General features: G+C 45.6%; 1 protein-coding gene and 1 long non-coding RNA gene across 3 annotated transcripts in view; one reads left to right on the top strand and one right to left on the bottom strand.

Annotated features, from left to right (window-relative positions):
- LOC135897781 (uncharacterized) overlaps positions 1 to 16852 on the top strand; it is a 245561-nt gene that overhangs the window by 111931 nt on the left and 116778 nt on the right. The gene's annotated exons all lie outside the window — the stretch shown is intronic.
- On the bottom strand, positions 11022 to 15428 carry LOC135897772 (U-scoloptoxin(01)-Er1a-like). Its single transcript, XM_065426479.1, has 4 exons — positions 15371 to 15428; positions 14323 to 14361; positions 13655 to 13695; positions 11022 to 13001 (listed from the first exon to the last, which is right to left on the bottom strand). Exons 2-4 carry the CDS (start codon positions 14336 to 14338, stop codon positions 12621 to 12623), a joined length of 438 nt encoding a protein of 145 aa, XP_065282551.1. The 5' UTR covers positions 14339 to 14361; positions 15371 to 15428; the 3' UTR covers positions 11022 to 12620.

The raw sequence follows: 16852 nt of genomic DNA, 5'->3' as shown, positions 1-16852 counted from the left end.
AAGTCCGCCTGAATGTTAGCAACGTCGAGTGGGCACATCCTTTTATTAGCATGCGTATTTAAGGCACTCAGTCGTAACGTCTTTGCTGCGTTATAGCAGAATTTTAATTAGCATTAAAACACCGCTGAAATGCTGCAGGAAAGCCCAATGTGTTGCAAAGTGCATTGCAGTTAAGTTCAGCAGACGGTCGCAGGGGAGCAGCCTCACTCGTATATTATGTATACGTGCAGTACATTTAGCCGATTACATTTAGCAGGTTTACTTATATACGCGTATGTGGACCATAGACTAAAGATTCGAACTAGTAAGTCCGCTATCTAAGTAAAGGGTAAGGCTGCTACCTAGAAGTGTTCTCTGCACCAGAGTAACGCCATTATTCTACACCTGCATTTCAACTGTATAAAGTTATATGATAGAGCGCATTCTAATGACAAACCAGCACTCAGCCATGGAGGATTCGCCGAACGGACAAATCTTTTGAACAGTGGTCGTGAGCGAGTGGTACTGTGTCAGTGCACAAATGAATAGGCGGTGCACTTCCATTTGAGGCAAGAAATGACTAATACATCAACCACATTATAGGATTTAATGTCTCAACTCCACATACAGTTACGAGACACGCCATAGGGTGTGTCTCCGAATTCATCTAGTCCACTCCGAATTCATCTAGTCCACTTGGTGTTCTTTAATGTGCACCTAAATTTAAGTATACAGAGGAGCGTTTTTGTAATGCTCTCGGAACGCGGCCACCGCGAGCGGGAATTAAACCACAGCTGAAGCAGCCCGGTGGGTCCTGAGGCAAGATGTAATGATGCTGATCGATGATTTCTATTAGCATACCCAATTAAACAGAGCGGCAACAAATGGTCACAATAGCCTGCTTCATCTAACCAGGTTTTACTACATCTATCGCACTATATCATATTGCCTATCTCTTCTTGATCTTCTCTTTCTTCATTAAAATATGTCTGTATTATAAAATTACCTATGCCTGTAATGACTTCGATTCAATTAATCTCTTCCCTGCATTTTTATCCACCAGTATTCTAAGCGTCTCTTGCTTAACTCGACTGCTGATCAGATAAGCCTTACATCGGCTTTGAATCTCAGTGCTTCTGAAAGGCGGGCGTTTTCTACACTCTAAGAAAAATTACACCTTTAAGGGTAAATTGGATGTCGAAACACTCTTTTCGCACCCTTAATTTCTCTTAATATATTGAAAATGGTTGCATTCGTTAGCAGAACACGCTAAGTACCCTCTTTCATTAATTGCAGGGTGCTAAAAGCTGGTTAGAGCAAAAAAACACCTTACAGAATTCAAGGGTGCTAGGGCACTTCAACATTTCAAGCAAGTATAAAGCCATAAGTGTGTATAATCCAGTGGTTTACGCCAAGTCGTTGTTCGAGCACGTCATATGGTCGTAGCAGGCTATGGATGTCAACCTTCTACTTCATGTGCATGGCGTCTTCGATGGTGATGTGGAAAGACATATCCTTTCTTTTATTTCCTACCCCACCTTTCGTTTTTTACCACTCGCTTCGTTTAGGTTGTTTCAGCTCGGTGTTGTTTTATACATCAGCTGCCAATAGCCGCGCAAATCATAGCGCGTCAGCGAGTCATAGTCCTTCAGGCTCATGTTCTTTCTGGTGTAGCATCAGGGACGGCTCAATATTATGCGCAGCAAGTCTTGCGCTGTTTTATGCAGTATCGTTTAGAATAAACATTTGTAGATGCGGGCGCAGCATTCTGCTACCGCTAAGAACACAGCATTTATTGTGGAAGTGGCACGCCCCGGTCGTAAAGTGGAGGGACACGCTTACTTTGTCCCCCTTCTAACCTTCCTGCTTTCCACATCGTATTGCTAGCTTCGGTTAAATTGTTCACCTTGTTGCAGATTTATAGATAAACTGAAGCATTAAGAGCATGACGTCAGCCTATCAGAACAACTAAAAGCGCTACGGCATTCTGAAGGTGCTTCCCTGTAGTTATGTCGGCGGACTGGTCGAGGGGTAACTTTTCCAAGTCGTCATCAGCAGGTACGCTGTTCAAATTCAGGCTTTGCGGGTTTCATTTGCTTCGCTCGATATATATATATATATATATATATATATATATATATATATATATATATATATATCTTGGGAAACACTTCCGAGGACGTCCGAAAGGTAGGATAGTGATATAAAACAATGATATCATTGGGAAAATAATACGTAAGGTGCGTAATCTATTCATTCGTTACAGACAGACATGCCCTCTGACGAAACCATCGCAGAGCCAACATTACTTTGTCCTGCCACCGGCAGTCTGGCATTGTTGTTACCATCGCGGCTGCGCGTTGCGTATTGTATACAGGACGTCCCATTTATCACGCACTTAATTAAAGAAAATAATTATTATAAGCAAATAAGACCAAGCGCATGTTGTTTAAGGTCTTATTGAGAAACCACCAGCAATTTTTTAGTGACTGACATCCATTTAGTCAATAGGAGCAATAAGCTAACTTTGTAATTGTTGTTCTAACTGTCAAGCTGTCAATTAGGGGATTGTAGAGAATCGCAAGATACGTGAGAATGAAGTGTTTCCACCATGGCACACGTCACGCGTTTACTTGTTTCCGGCAAATAGAGAAAGCCAACGAGATGCGAAAAATACCATGTGACAGCGCACTCATGCGCACGGAATAGCAGCGCCATCAAGCAGCACCAGTGGGACAGGCACTTCAGGCTTTGTACTTTGAAGGAGAGTCACGTCAGTGCGCTCTTTTGGAAAGTGAAGTAGAAGCGCGCTAGACAGCAAGTTAAGAGAAGGCTACAGGTACGAGAGGGCTAAGCGCTATCAGCTGACGCCTAAATCCATTCTAGGGAATAGATACAACCCAAAAGTATGTTTCACTGCGCATACTCCAGACCGGCATTACAGAAAGAACCAGAGACGCACCAAAGTGGTTTCATTCGTAACGCTGCCTCTTCGCATTCAAGAAGAGCTACGGAACTGGCCGAATATGACACTTGTCATCTTAAACGTGCAATCAGACTTTCCATGTCACGGTCATCATCGATGTGCACCGCGAAGCGTAAGTGAAGAATTAATGTGCTTCCAATACTACTAGAACTATCACCAAGAAAGCTGCACCTGTCGCGTAAGCCATATCCCTAATATCGAAACACATGAAGCTGATGACGACCATCCTGGGAGAATACACGTACACTTCTGTTGATTAATTACATGAATGGACTGCAGCAGTATGCGTAATTCTCACACTTAACGCGTCAGGGGCTTCCGGACTTGGCTGAGTGATTTTTTCGACAGTATGGTAATGTGCATGGGGCCATTGAAACGGCAGCGTTAAAGCGACACTAAAGCAAGACACTAAATCAGTTTAGTCGGATAAAGCATTCTTTCAAGACTCCGTTGTTATTACTTTGGAAATAATAAGTTGATTATTAGAAGATAAAATGAAGGTCAAAGTTTCACTTCTTCAATTTCGCACCAAATCCCGAATGCCGGTACGTCACTGTGACGTCACGAATTTCAAAGTATTTTTTCGTATTTAGGCCGCGTTGACTGAGCCAAAGTTCCTTAAAAGTTCCTGATGCGGAAACTTCAACGAGGCGTCGTTACCCGTCTTTTATTATTGCGCTTTTTCTGGCTTGCCAAGCGTCTTATCCTGGTAAGGGTAGTGTTTTTCATGTTGTTGTAGAGTAGTTCAGTGATACAGAAGAAATTATTTTTTTCTCTTTAGTGTCCCTTTAAGAAAGCACCGATTTGCTTGGCGCAGTCCCTTGTCATGCTTTCGGAGAGCCATCTACCACTATACAGTCACCGCAGAACTGTTTAACCCTGGAAGCCCTGCAGAGGTGCAGACAGCGTTCCTGGTGTATGGCCACGGAATTGCGCAGCCTCAATTTCAGTGTAGGCTTTTAGTGGCTACCTTCGTATATATGCAAGCGTAATTGGGAATGACTCGGCTGATGGTTCCAGCTCACTTTACCTTAAAACTCAGGAAAAAAAAATGCAGATCTAACTCACAGGTTGGGACCTACGTGAAGATGGATGGAAACAACTTTATTTTAAATCCGGCAAAGTTTGACGACCCGGGCTCAGGTCACCCATGAGGGTACTTCGAGGCCTTGCCTGATCGCCGCCTCTCGGGCCTGCTGGACAGCCCTACGTGAAGCGAAGTTTTCGGGAAGAGGTTAATGAAATGCTAAAGCTTTTCTCATTTTTTTCTCACTTCTTTGGCGTAGAGGAAGCTGGCGCGCGCATGTTATCTCGCGTACCCATGCTACGCAATGTGACAAACCTTATGTAGGCTTGCCTTTCTACATTTCTTCTCATTTATGTTTAAATGATGACTGGACACTTCTTGGCCAGTCCCTCGTTGTGGGTGTGTGCCATATTGTATTGGAATCATAATCGCCATCTACAGGGGGTGATCATTTTAAAGAACTAGTTGGTGCGATATGTATACCACCCGCTTCTTGTGAGCCCCAGCTGTGGGTATATGCCATGGTGTGGGAATCATGATCACCAGCACTCGGCGATCATGGCTAGTTGGTGTTGGTACTAGATGAGTGCACGTAAGAAAAGAAGTTGCAAATACGTGATGCAGCATTTATTTGGAGTTAAAGTTTTAAATCGATGCGGCGCGGCAATCTGTTAGTCCCCCTTGAGTGTTGTGGTCTAGGATTGGTCCACCTCTTTGTCAGGCAAATTCTTTCTCGTCTGTTTTTCTTTCGAGAACCCGCCGTGGTTGCTCAGTGGCTATGGTGTTGGGCTGCTGAGCACGAGGTCGCGGGATCGAATCCCGGCCACGGCGGCCGCATTTCGGTGGGGGCGAAATGCGAAAACACCCGTGTACTTAGATTTAGGTGCACGTTAAAGTACCCCAGGTGGTCGAAATTTCCGGAGTCCTCCACTACGGCGTGCCTCATAATCAGAAAGTGGTTTTGGCACGTAAAACCCCATAATTTAATTTTTTTTCTTTCGAGACAGCGACCATCCGCTTTTTGCGTGAAATGTAGCAACTCCTATTAGTTCGTTGTTCTTCCTAATATAGTAGCGTCATCAGATGCCAAAGATGTCCCACGGGCTCCTTGGGGCTTTCTCAAGGAGGTCGTTGACATATTTATTTTCTTGAAAGCTTGATTCAGCCTGGAGTACATGTTCACTGCAAGTCGGAAAGCAATTTCTGCGGCACTGGTGGACTCGATTTTCCCAGCTCCTTTGTATCGTGCACCTTATTTAAGCCGACCTTATCAGGATGTACTTAATCGGGTCCGAAAAATGTGTGTATCTGCTGGAGTAAAAACAAGTCTCTTTAAATTGCATTCGGAAGCACTCCCTATTAAAAGTTGGTTAAAGTAGAGGGGCTGCTTTGTGCCGGGGCCAATAAACTGTCGACACTATCCACGTACTGACACCATAGATCACTGTTTGATAGATTGTAGGGATGCTGTTTTTTTTTACATTCTCCAAGAGACGGTTAGAAAGGACATTGACATCACTCCGTATTCAAACAGGTTTCTACCGTTTAAGGTTAGGGGCGGTCCTCCCTATGACATGTTCACAGCATTGGTTTTACACAGCTTGTGGGGATGCAGACTGTGATCGCCATACCGAAAGGCCGCGACCTACAAAACTCTTCTTTCACGAAGGTGCTGCTTATTTGAGAAGTGTGTACGCTGCGCAGGAACTTCAGCCTGACTGGATGCACTTGTTGGACGCTTGTGCGTGTTTGCCCGAGTTTTGAGTGCGTAGCTGTGCCCGCTCTGTAATATAGCTTCAGTTTTGTTTTCCGTGTGCTAAAGAAAAAAAAAAGGTTGTGGTCTAATGGTTAGAGAATTGGGAAACTGCGCTTGGGGGCCGACGTCCGAATCCCGACGCGGGACATGCTTATTTTTTTTTCTTTTTAAAGTGAGTGCGAGTCTACTCGGCGAGAACCCGACAAGCGGCAGACCGACCCACGTGAAGCCATGGGATGGTAGACAAAGAAAGCTTCGCTTAAAGAAATGCGCTTATAAAGCCTCATTAACTCATAAAGCAAGCCGTAATGAGCCATTTTCAGTCCCTGTGGTCTACTATGTACACTATAGCCCTGTATGACCATAATTTCATGCAGTCGCAAAGCCTCTCTGCGAGATGCCGAAAATTGTAATACTAACATTATTCAACCGATCAGCGTTATTCACTCAGTACTCTTTCGGACTTACAGTGACATTAACTATCATATTCTGAAGCGCCCCGGACTCGCGACCGAGCGTAACTGATGCTGCAAGGCTTAAGTGTAAGAGCGCGCAGCGTACTATAGAGTTTAGGTGATACGGTGTTAACCGCGAAGACACTGTTGACGAGTGTCGTCTAGTGGAAACACACCAGAAAAATATTTCTTTGCTGCCGAGTTTCAGTATTGAGTACGAAGCTTCTGGCCAAGTGTCTTCGGCCAACACTGAACGATAGGCAGCAAGCGTCATTTGATGGTTTCGAGCAGAAACACATGTTGAAAAAGTTTGGCATGCGACTCGCTTTCTTTTGAAAGCGCTTTCAGAGGAGACAGACCAATGTAAGATCTCCGGCTGCAGTAGTGCCACACACGTCCTATAAAGCAAATAAATGCACACCCACGCTTCACATAAGACGACAGCTGCCTGTACAGATTCCAAATGAAGCCTTCGGTTGCTTGGGGTGAAGCGCACTTCCAGTTTCCTGCTTGGGAGTTTTTCTCTTAAAGTCGAAAAAAAATTCCGCACAATAGTTTTTTTTTCCTTTTGTCGATTATGCTTATTCTCCGTGTGTTCTGTAAATTTATATAAAAATAAGCATTCTATTTCTTGGTATCTACACGTGCCATCATTAAATGCTTAAGTGTAGAAGTGCGCAGCATACTGGAGTTTAGTTGATATGGTGTTAACCACGAAGACATTGGACATTCAGGGGAGAAGCGTCTGCTCTCCTACTAAAGCCTTTAAATGATGCGGATTTATCTCGCAAGTAAGAATATTCTGCTGTATAATTTGAGCGTATTGTGTACTCCGCGTGTGCCGACGGTGCGTGTACCCTTCGGCTGCCTGCTTGTGTGCTCGCACTGTTTTCTTCCGCTGCTCACCTGTCTTGCGTGTGCTTTAAACTTATGATACCCTCAACGAGTTGCTCATAGATTCTAGCTATAATTAACATTCTCAGGTCTAGAAACTGCCTGCAGGCGTCGCAAGGTTAGCTACGCTTGTAATCAGCCTCCTCCTCCTTAGACCTCCTCCTCCGAGAACACAATCGGGCGAATGCCAACGCACGACATGCCTTTCTTCCGACACGCAAATGCTTCAAAGAGTTCTCGTGCTCGTGTGTCACGCCACAGTCTCATTATCGTCAGCCGGCAACCGCAGGATTCACAGTGCAGTGTCAGAAAGTCATTCATGCCTCGGCCTCTTTGATGAATGAAGATGCGGCCACGTGAAGGCCTTAGATACGCACAAAGGTGCGTGTCTGTTATACGAACCTTTCTCACTGTCAACATAACTCACTGCGAGCGCCTTCCTTCGCATCCTGTCCTCGTTGGTCAATCTGTGTTCCCTCCTCAGCACAAAGCGTTGGTTTTTTTCCCTTTTTTTTTGCGGGCTAGGGGCACGGAGTGGCCAGAAAAATACAACGTATTTCGCCGCTAGTTGAACATTATGCGCAGGCGTGTGAAACTCGCATGAGAAATTAAAAGGATACAGTTGCCCATTAAACCAATTTTACGATTCTACATTCATTTATGCAGTTTAGTACATTCGTTGGTATTGCAGAAATAAAGCCTGCCATTATTCATGACCATTTTTATTTTCTGTGCAATCCCATTTCACCCGCCTATTGGGATTCACCTAATTCTGCTGCCTTGTCTCTTCCGCCTCCCCTTTTACTTTCGGCCAGTGCATGCTATTAGATCGGATACATTAATGTTGTTAACCTTATTCCCTTTCCCTATCTATCTCTCTCGCCATGATATTACTCATAACTAGCTTAGCAGTGCGAGGTCGCGCCAGTGTGACTGACGGCCATCGTGGTCGTATTCCGATGGGGAAGCAAAAAAAAAAAGGAGACTGTGTATTGAGACGTTATTTTTTTTAACGTTGACAGAGTTTTTAAAGATCACCTGTGGCATATATAGCATACCTCTCCTCAGTCATCTGAATTACTCGAAGAGGCGAACATTACTTGATAAATAAATAAAATTCATAAATGTTAATTACCCAAATTTCACGAATCATTTTTTGAATTAATTACTTTAGCGCACATATTGCAATTTACAAACTGAGGCCAATGAGATCACAAGGGACTCCCACTTGGAACGAATATTGAAACTAGCACCCGCTTTTAGATAAGCGCCGTCAAACTTGCGGCAAAAATGCACTGTTGCTCCTCTGACTTTTTTAGCAATAAGCCCTTTTATGCATCGAAGCTCGAAAATATTAGATTAGGGAGTTTTACGTGCCAAAACCACCATCTGATTATGAGGCGCGGCGTAGTGGGGGACTCCGGATTAATGTGGACCACCTGAGGTTTTTGAACGTGCACCTAAATCTAAGTACGCGGGTGTTTTGGGCATTTCTCCCCCGTCAAAATTGGCTTCGCTTTGACCTCGCACCCTCGTGCTAAGCCTCCCAACGCCATAACCGCTAAGCAACCACGGCGGGTGGCTCAATTTTGTTAAGAGTCGAATATGCATTTTGATTTCTCGTGAAAGAAATGTCCGCTTAGAGTAGTCTGGCCCAAGGAGGAGAATTCTGCTACATACCACAGGCGATGTTTAACAGTTATCTTAATTCTGAAACAATGCAGCCTATATAGATTTAAACCAGAACATCAATTCGGGTAAATTGTTTTAGATGTTTTACTACCATGTTCCTCATAGGTAAGCTCCGGCTTTGAAAACTCCAACCAGCTCAATCTAAATTTCGCATTATTTCGTGTATCCATGCTAAGGAATTTTGTACATTGCCCCTTCAGCAATCTGTTGAACTTAGCCGCAACACACCAGCGTAACCTGAATGGGCAGCACTTTACAAATTATATTTCAGAATCTCGACCTAGTTTAAAGAAGTTTTCGTTAGCTACTTTGAGAGGGTAGTTACTCCTGATACCATGCGAATTTATGACACTTAGATGCTTTATAGCAGGGTCTTGGTCTTAACCAAAACATGCTGTAAAGCAGCAATGAAGTTAGGACTAAATGTGGTAAATGCATATGTTACAGAAAGAAGTACCCACATGCCGTTGTCCTCTGAAACTCGCTTAAGCTCTGCCAATCTTTTCAAATATATTTTTTTAAATGTTTCTTATTAAGCTACATTGGTGTACTGCGGTGAAGTTCAACAAATTGCCGAAGGGGCAATGTCCAAAATTCTTGGACATGGAACGTTGTTCACGTGAGATTAATGGTAATTTACGGCAGTCTTTTGGTAACAATTATTTTCATTTTCCGTTCTGTTTTTTCCCTTTGTAACTGAGTCACACGAAACTGCATTCTAGTTGTCTACGGCATGGGGCATAAGGAGGGACGGATGATCGGACATCAACGCGATGAGGAAAAAAAATTACGAAGTACCGCACTCTTTTTTTGTTTCTAGAAGCAAGTATTTAATTGTAGCACGCCATTTTGTAGCATTTATAACAACTATTTAATTGTATCAGCCTGGTCTACTTACCTATATTGGACACTAGGAGAGCTTCCTAGGGCTTTAGGTATTTGAAATGTCTCGCCAAGGACATTTTTTCTCCCCTTACAATGTTGAGAATGCAATTTGAATAAATTGTCCCAAAGGCTCTTTTTCATTAATTTAAAAAAAAAGAAACGTGCCCTGAGACACTGCTTGCCAATATGAACGCATTAATGAATGCAGCGACTTATATTGGAAGAAGATACGGTTGTAATTCAAGTTTATAAAAAAAAAATTTAAAGGTTTTAGCTGCGTCCAAGCTTCCAAGGGCTGTGAGCATGTATAAGTTTGAAGTTATTTTTTGTTTTTACCTCGCGCTGAAGTGTGACATTTCATTCTGCATTACATTAGTTTTCACTATTTTCCTTAATGTTTAGCAGGGGTATACTTTATATTAGTATGTTTTAAATCATATGTATCGCTCATGGCCTTTTAGCCCTTATACAAGCAAAATAGAGTCGCAGGAAGCAGGCTGAGGTTTCGAACTTCTCTACCTGATCCCCCGGTTAACCCTACATGACCTCAATAATTGCTTTAGGCACACTCAAAGTGTTTTAGCATCATTAGAAGTTTTGAAAATACGGGTAAAACACTGTTAAGCATGAAATTGTCTCAGTTATACGAGGGGTAAATCGAAAGAATGAAGGCACTTTTCAAATGACATCTATTTCCACACCTGAAGAACTGCAGATATCCCTTTTGCCCATATATCCCCTGCACGGCAATGTACTTTTGGTATCGTGCAATCAGCTTCTGTATGCCATCCACGAAGAAGGTGTTTGGTTGTTCACGAAGACCCGTCTGCACTGCCTGCTGGACCTCGTCGCCTGACCTGCACCGACGAGCGCCGCCTTCAAAGGACCGTATATGTGGTAATACAATGACACCAGATCAGGGCTGTACGGAGGATGGGGAAACGCTCACCGCAGACCGTGCGTGTCCGCCGGTATTACTACCTCCGCCCAAAGAAAGCGGCCTACGTCGCGCTGTTTCTCAGTGGTGCAGTCGTGGAGAGGTGCGCCCGTACGTGTGATATTTTTTGCTCCGCTACACTCGACTGAATGGGGCAGCGATGGGCACTCCTACTTCCACATCACTCCAAATATACGCGGGGTGACGTCAGACACACCCAGCTTTAGTTTATTCCCCCGAAAACACAAGATTGCCTTTAGTTTCTTTTATTCGACCTCACATTTTGCCGTAGTCAAATTTCTTACTCAATTCTGTACTCGAAAATTATTATTTTTATTGATTCTGTCGAGTCATGTTACCGTTTTCTTTCTACTTGTTCTCACAATTATGCTGATTGAATAAGACGGAAATCATAATGCGCACACATTTATTGGCAGTGTTAAAATGCAACGTTTTCTGTATAACAACTGTACAACAGAGAGCATGCACAGCACGAGAGAAATGGGAGAGCAACCAGTGCGTCTATATACACAGGACAAGACCCACAGCCACCCCAGAAGTACAGACAAGGAAACACGTGGAGACGCGAACAACAACGATGAACAAAACCACCACAACGGCGCCACAATGAATGACGTTAGTGCACGAACAAATATGAGAACAGCGCCACCGAGTATCTCCTGAAGCAATGACTATATGCGTGTGCCCCTGCGTTGCGTCTTGTAGGAAAATAACCCAAGCATTACATCGCATGCGAGCGCTTCAGGCTGCAGTGAAGCTTCGTGAACTTCTACGGTAAAAAATTCGCGAGTATGCGTGTAAGCGTGTATAATTTTGAGGGAAAGCCAAGGAATGTTGCGTGTGCAGACTCAAGATTGTGGCCTGCACGTAATACTTGTAGCCATAATAGATCTTTTTCACTGGGACGCTGTAGGAGCGACCCTCGATTTGCACTGGAATATCACAACTCCTGTACCGAAAGTATACTTGCTGCACAAGTTTCGGTGCATGCGCACCTAACAAAATCACATTTCCCATTTCCCTCAACAAAATGTCCCCGCAGTTCTAAACATGGGTAAAGCTTATACGTTGAAGTACTTGTGGTATGCCCGTGTTACCGTCATACTCGCCCGACCTTTTATGACATGGCAGCATAAGCTCTTAGGTACTCGTTCTTAGGTTTCATGCATACATCTGCACTGTAACCAAGTTCTTTTTTTTATTTAGTCTCAACTGTGCTAGCTGAACCACGGTGACAAGCATCTGACGCGCAAGCACAAGCCAAGTTTCTCACAAAGCAAGAAGGCCACCACACAACACTTCGATTGTAAGCGCTGTTTATCTTTCGCGTCTTTCCCTGTAATATGTAGCGGCATGCAGTTGCTGCGTGAAGCGGTGCGCACCATGTCCCGTTTGCAAAAGAACTCGAAGCAACAGTACGACTCGCAGGAGCGCAGGACATCTACGAATTACATGGTGGACTTGAACAAAAATAACAAGCAACGTTGGTGCTGGTAGCTGGCGCAAAGTTGGATGCCTTCACAAACACTTAATTTTTTTTTTTGCTATTAGGTTGAGCCCAGCGCCACTCAAGAATAGCATAGGAGAAAATGTTAGGTCTTCGAGCCCCTTCTGCCCACTAAAAGCATTTCAGCAGAATATGCAGCTCAACCAGGTTGAGCATTCATGCTTATTTAGTTTTACGCGAGGCAGAAAAGCAGAGCATCTATTTAAACCGTATGAATGTTGTTCCTGTTAGCGGTACGAATGCCCACAGTTGCTGCCACGCAACCCAGCGCTTCTGCTTCTCCACCCTACACGCCCGGGCGCTCTTGAGTTGCTGCGGCCTCGACTGTGGCACGCGTAAGCTGGTTCAACCTAGTAGCAAATATGCAACCCCTACGAAGGCATCCCGGCAGTACAAGGCACCGCCGCATGTACAAATGCATGCACTATCCCCGGCTCGTGGCATCAAGCACTCGGCGTTTGGCGATCGGTGGCTGGCGGATTCAAGCCTTGGCCTTGTAAGACGGAATCAACTGCGCCGCCCGCTGGACGTCGTTGTCAGTGAGGAACGGAGCCGTCTCGACGCCGATGTTGTCGTTCACGTAGAAGAAGTCGGGAGCGTTCTGGCACGGCACGGCCTCCTCTGCGAAGGCGCACGTGAGGCTCAGCTGGCTGAACACGGTCTGGTTGCCGCAGAGGAAGCTGTACTGCTGCACCTCGGTGTTTCCATCGGCGTGGGTGACCACGTTGCAGACGTGGAATATCTGGCAGTTGTTGTCAACGTCGGCGAAGTAGCCGTTCTTGGCCGGGCACGTGAACGACGTTCGGAACCCGCCCACGAGGAATTCGGCGCCGTCGGGCAGCTCGTACGCCGCTCGCTTGGACTGCAAAGGAGAATATTTGCGAAGGCGCAACACGTGGTAAATAGTCTCAATAAATAGCCAGCTAATAACGGAATTTCTTTTCTAACGCATTTAAATTGTGAGGGAATGTATGAAATTTAGTGGGAGTATTTTGCCAGGGCGTGAGAAGTTGGTATACTATTGCTATCCTTCCTTTGAACTTTTCACTCTGCTTGTCAGTTTTGAGTTTCGTGACATTTAGAAAAATTGCAGCTGCGCTATTTGCAAAGCAATTTCTGCGCTAACAATAAACGTAGTGCATTGAGCAAAGGTTACAAAACTGTTTACATTACTGATAACATAATTAGTGGGAAAAAAGCGACATGAGTTTTAAGATGATGAGCTTTGTAAGTGGGTACTTCAGACAGTGGTTCGCAATGTCGCTGCCAGTGTTATCACACTCCTGGTCTGCAATTAGTGAAACAAAACTATTTAGTATCGTCAATAAAACAATTCACATCCTCATAGTACCAACTTAAAATTTGCAATTTATCTTTGAAATGAAATAGGCTGATAACAAAGAAATTTCAAAGTTGATCCTAAAACGCGTCTAAAGTTTTATGTAAGCTGCACACACATTCTCAAAGAACGCTATCATAATTTCTTGCTACTGCGAAGGTTTCCGAGGCACTTACCCTTGGCAAAGCGATGGCAGCTACGGCGACAGCGGCTAGAACTGAGAGGAAGTTTAATTAGTAAATTTTAGGACCACACGCACATGCAAAAGATTAGCTTGATAATTATCGAACATTTCAGAAGATAACAAACACCGGGCTAACGGTAGTGCAAGTGCTTTACAGCAGTTGTAAACTACAGTGATAACGTAATATTGGGGCGGTTCTTATCTCGGGTATGACCATGTGGTGCAACTGCTAGTGTAAAGTTTATAAATCTTCTTTGGTGAGCCTGCATGGAGAGGAAATCAATATTGGCGCTTGACCAGTAGAAATTTCACCGTCTGTAAGACATTTTTTTTCTCTTTATACTCACCAGTTTAATTAAGAAACAGGAAGGAAATGAGGCTAATGACAGACGGGAAACTCGGCAAGAACTTAATGTTAGTGCCTACAAGTGAGTCACAGTGAAAGACGTATTCTCAAGCTGCTTCAATACCCCTAACAAAGCATGACTAGGCGTTTTCAAATGAGACATTTCCATCTCTCCCTCCCCTTTTGTGGTGGCTTAAGCTTTAATATAATCTTCCGCTTGTGGCGAATGAAAACGATACGCCCGTTTCAGTTCCATCACATATTTCGGCAACGCTGCTGATATGAGGTCACATAGTACAAAAATATGCACTTACCAATGAAAGCCTTCATTTTTTGATGCGAAAGGATGTATGCTGAAAATAACATCAAACAAAAGTCGATTCAGAAAACGCATGTCAGAAACATGAATTTCTTATGATCACAGACTAAAAATCTTTTACAATTTTTGTAACGACCTAGTAAAGCGATGAACGCAGGTGCGATAATCGGAGCGAGGAGCAGCGAAGAACGCTCTTGCCTCCGGTGCTTCGGCAAACCGCGTAGGCATTGCAGCCATGAGTAAGCACGGGGATTCCGCGAGTGCGCTTCGGACATGTGAATGCCACCTTGTGTGGTGTCACCTGCATCAAGTGATCATCTGACTGTTCGGCCCGAGGAGAAGGCCGGATTTTGCCTTCGCGTGTGAATCCAGCTTAACCAGCAAGGGTGGCTAATTATTACGAAATTAGGAAAGCTTAAAACTGTTCCGGCAGTCAATAACGTCAAAACTTTCGCCAGGTCCCGTCGCTAAACACAGGGGGGGGGGGGGGGGGGAACTGTAGCTCTCGCTGGCGATGCGGGACAGTAGCTTATGACTTTTGCTGCGCAACATTTACAGAAGAGGATCTGTCATATTTTCTATCTGTTGCGTACCATTAATTAAGATGTGTCTAATTGTCGCATCCAGTATGAGGATGGCGCACAACACCGCCTTCCTTTCGACTCACTCCGCGAAACTCCCAGTGATAGATGTTCTTTTGATACGTCGAGACACGGTAAGCAGCGATTGGACGCTCACAGCCCTGATTCGCGGTTCCAACCGAGTACGGCGGAATGCCGGGCTCGGCCCCACGACGGGAAGAGAGTCGAACACGGAGGCTACGTGTTGGACGCTCGCCCGCACGCGGAGTGCCGCTTCCTGCGCAGAAGGGGGCACACACGTGAAGTCCGCCGAGAAAGCGCGCAATTACGCCCGCAGAGTCTCGAAGTGGTCTGTCGATCGCGCGCGCTACCGGCGAGCAGGGGGCACGCCCGTCGGGCCGAGACCGGCGCGCGCGCACTTGCGAGGCGTTATTCCGTGGCAGGCGAGGACCGGCGACTCACCGGAGCGGATGCAACGGCCCACGGCGGGATGTCAGTTGTAAGCAGGGCCGGGCCGGGCCACGCTTTTATAAGCGCCGTGGCGCCAAGCAGAGCGGAATCGGGCACAACCAGCTTTCACTCGGAAGAAGAGTCGGGGGAGAGGATCTCGGTGGACGCGGGAGAGGGCTGCACTCTTGTTTCAGCCGCGCTCGGGTCTCGGCGCGGTTTGTGTTTTGCTTGTAACTCGATTACGGAATAACGGAGCCCCGTCGTAGCTCCGAGAGAAAGGACGGCGATGAGCGGAGGTCATTCACGACCTGGCTGGCCGGCCGACCGGACCTCGGAAGGCCCGCTGACCTTCTGGTCACCCCGAGGAATCCGTGTCGTGGGAGGAGGGGGGCCGGGCCGAAGAAAGTGCGCACGCACGCGCAGTTCCAATATATCCGCTCTGCGAGCCTTAAAAGAAAAGAGAAATGGTGACTGGTCCTGCGATGAGCGCAAAATGCACCGCGGGCTCAACTCGAGAGTCGGCCTGGGGTCGCAATTGGCATGGCCGAGCATGATTTCAGCTCGGTGAACAAGGCCAGCTGCTGAACGCGGTGAATGAGTTCATTGCGAGCCCGCTATATGTTTCACTACGAGAAGGCCACTGAGATACAGTCCATTTCTTTCCAAGTACTCGAGCACGGGAAAGCATCGTTGTGCACATGATGCCCTGTATGCGGAGACTCTTGACCAATGCTTGACGGTGAGCACACGGTGTAGCATGTATAGCCTGCTATATATTTTTCGGCGTAGGTTTATTTACTTATTTACTTACTTTAATGATGATGATTGGGGAAATGATACGGTCTCTCCACGTTCACTTCTCTGTTATCTGTCCCCTACTTGAGGCGCATCCGGGAAAAGGTGACATATTGAACAGCAGTCCCAGCGAGTGCGTGAAACGACGGAATGGGTCCCATGGCAGAACGATTATTACAGACTATAGCTGGATAAGGGCGATTGCAGCTACAAGACAAATTTAATTTTAGTTACGCACATAATGACTTTATCCAGTACGCAGTAACGCGCACTGGCGACACCGAATGGGAGCGTTCCTTCGCGCACTCTAGCGCCAGTGTTTTGCGCATAACAGTGGCGGAAAGTTGCTGTTCACTGCTTCAGCAATCCGAGTCCATATACTTGTGTGACACAATTGTACGAGAGTGGGATAACGGGGTTGGAGCTGGCCTCGACCACCATGGTGGAGGCCACAATAAAGTTCTGGTGGTCCTGTGGAACTGGAGGGACAGCTGTGGCGATAACTTCATTCAGACTCTATATAGTATAGACATCCCCTTCCTGGTTTCACCGCGAGAAGTTCTGACGCACACTGCCGCTGTCCGCAGGATGGTCATGCCTTGGGAAGTAAAAGAAAATTTTTTTAGGCTTGTTAGTCCAAAAAAAATTTTATCGTCGCTTGCTACGGAAACCTTGCCTTGCAACGCCATTTGCCGCTCA

Source organism: Dermacentor albipictus, chromosome 1 (genome assembly GCF_038994185.2).
Source record: "Dermacentor albipictus isolate Rhodes 1998 colony chromosome 1, USDA_Dalb.pri_finalv2, whole genome shotgun sequence".
NCBI classification, from domain to species: Eukaryota; Metazoa; Arthropoda; class Arachnida; order Ixodida; family Ixodidae; genus Dermacentor; species Dermacentor albipictus.
This window is presented reverse-complemented; position numbering and strand designations above follow the sequence as displayed.

Coding starts and splice junctions, on each gene's coding strand:
- LOC135897772 (XM_065426479.1), bottom strand. Junction 13,002..13,654: donor CTGCCATCGCTTTGCCAAGG/GTAAGTGCCTCG, acceptor TCTCCTTTGCAG/TCCAAGCGAGCGGCGTACGA.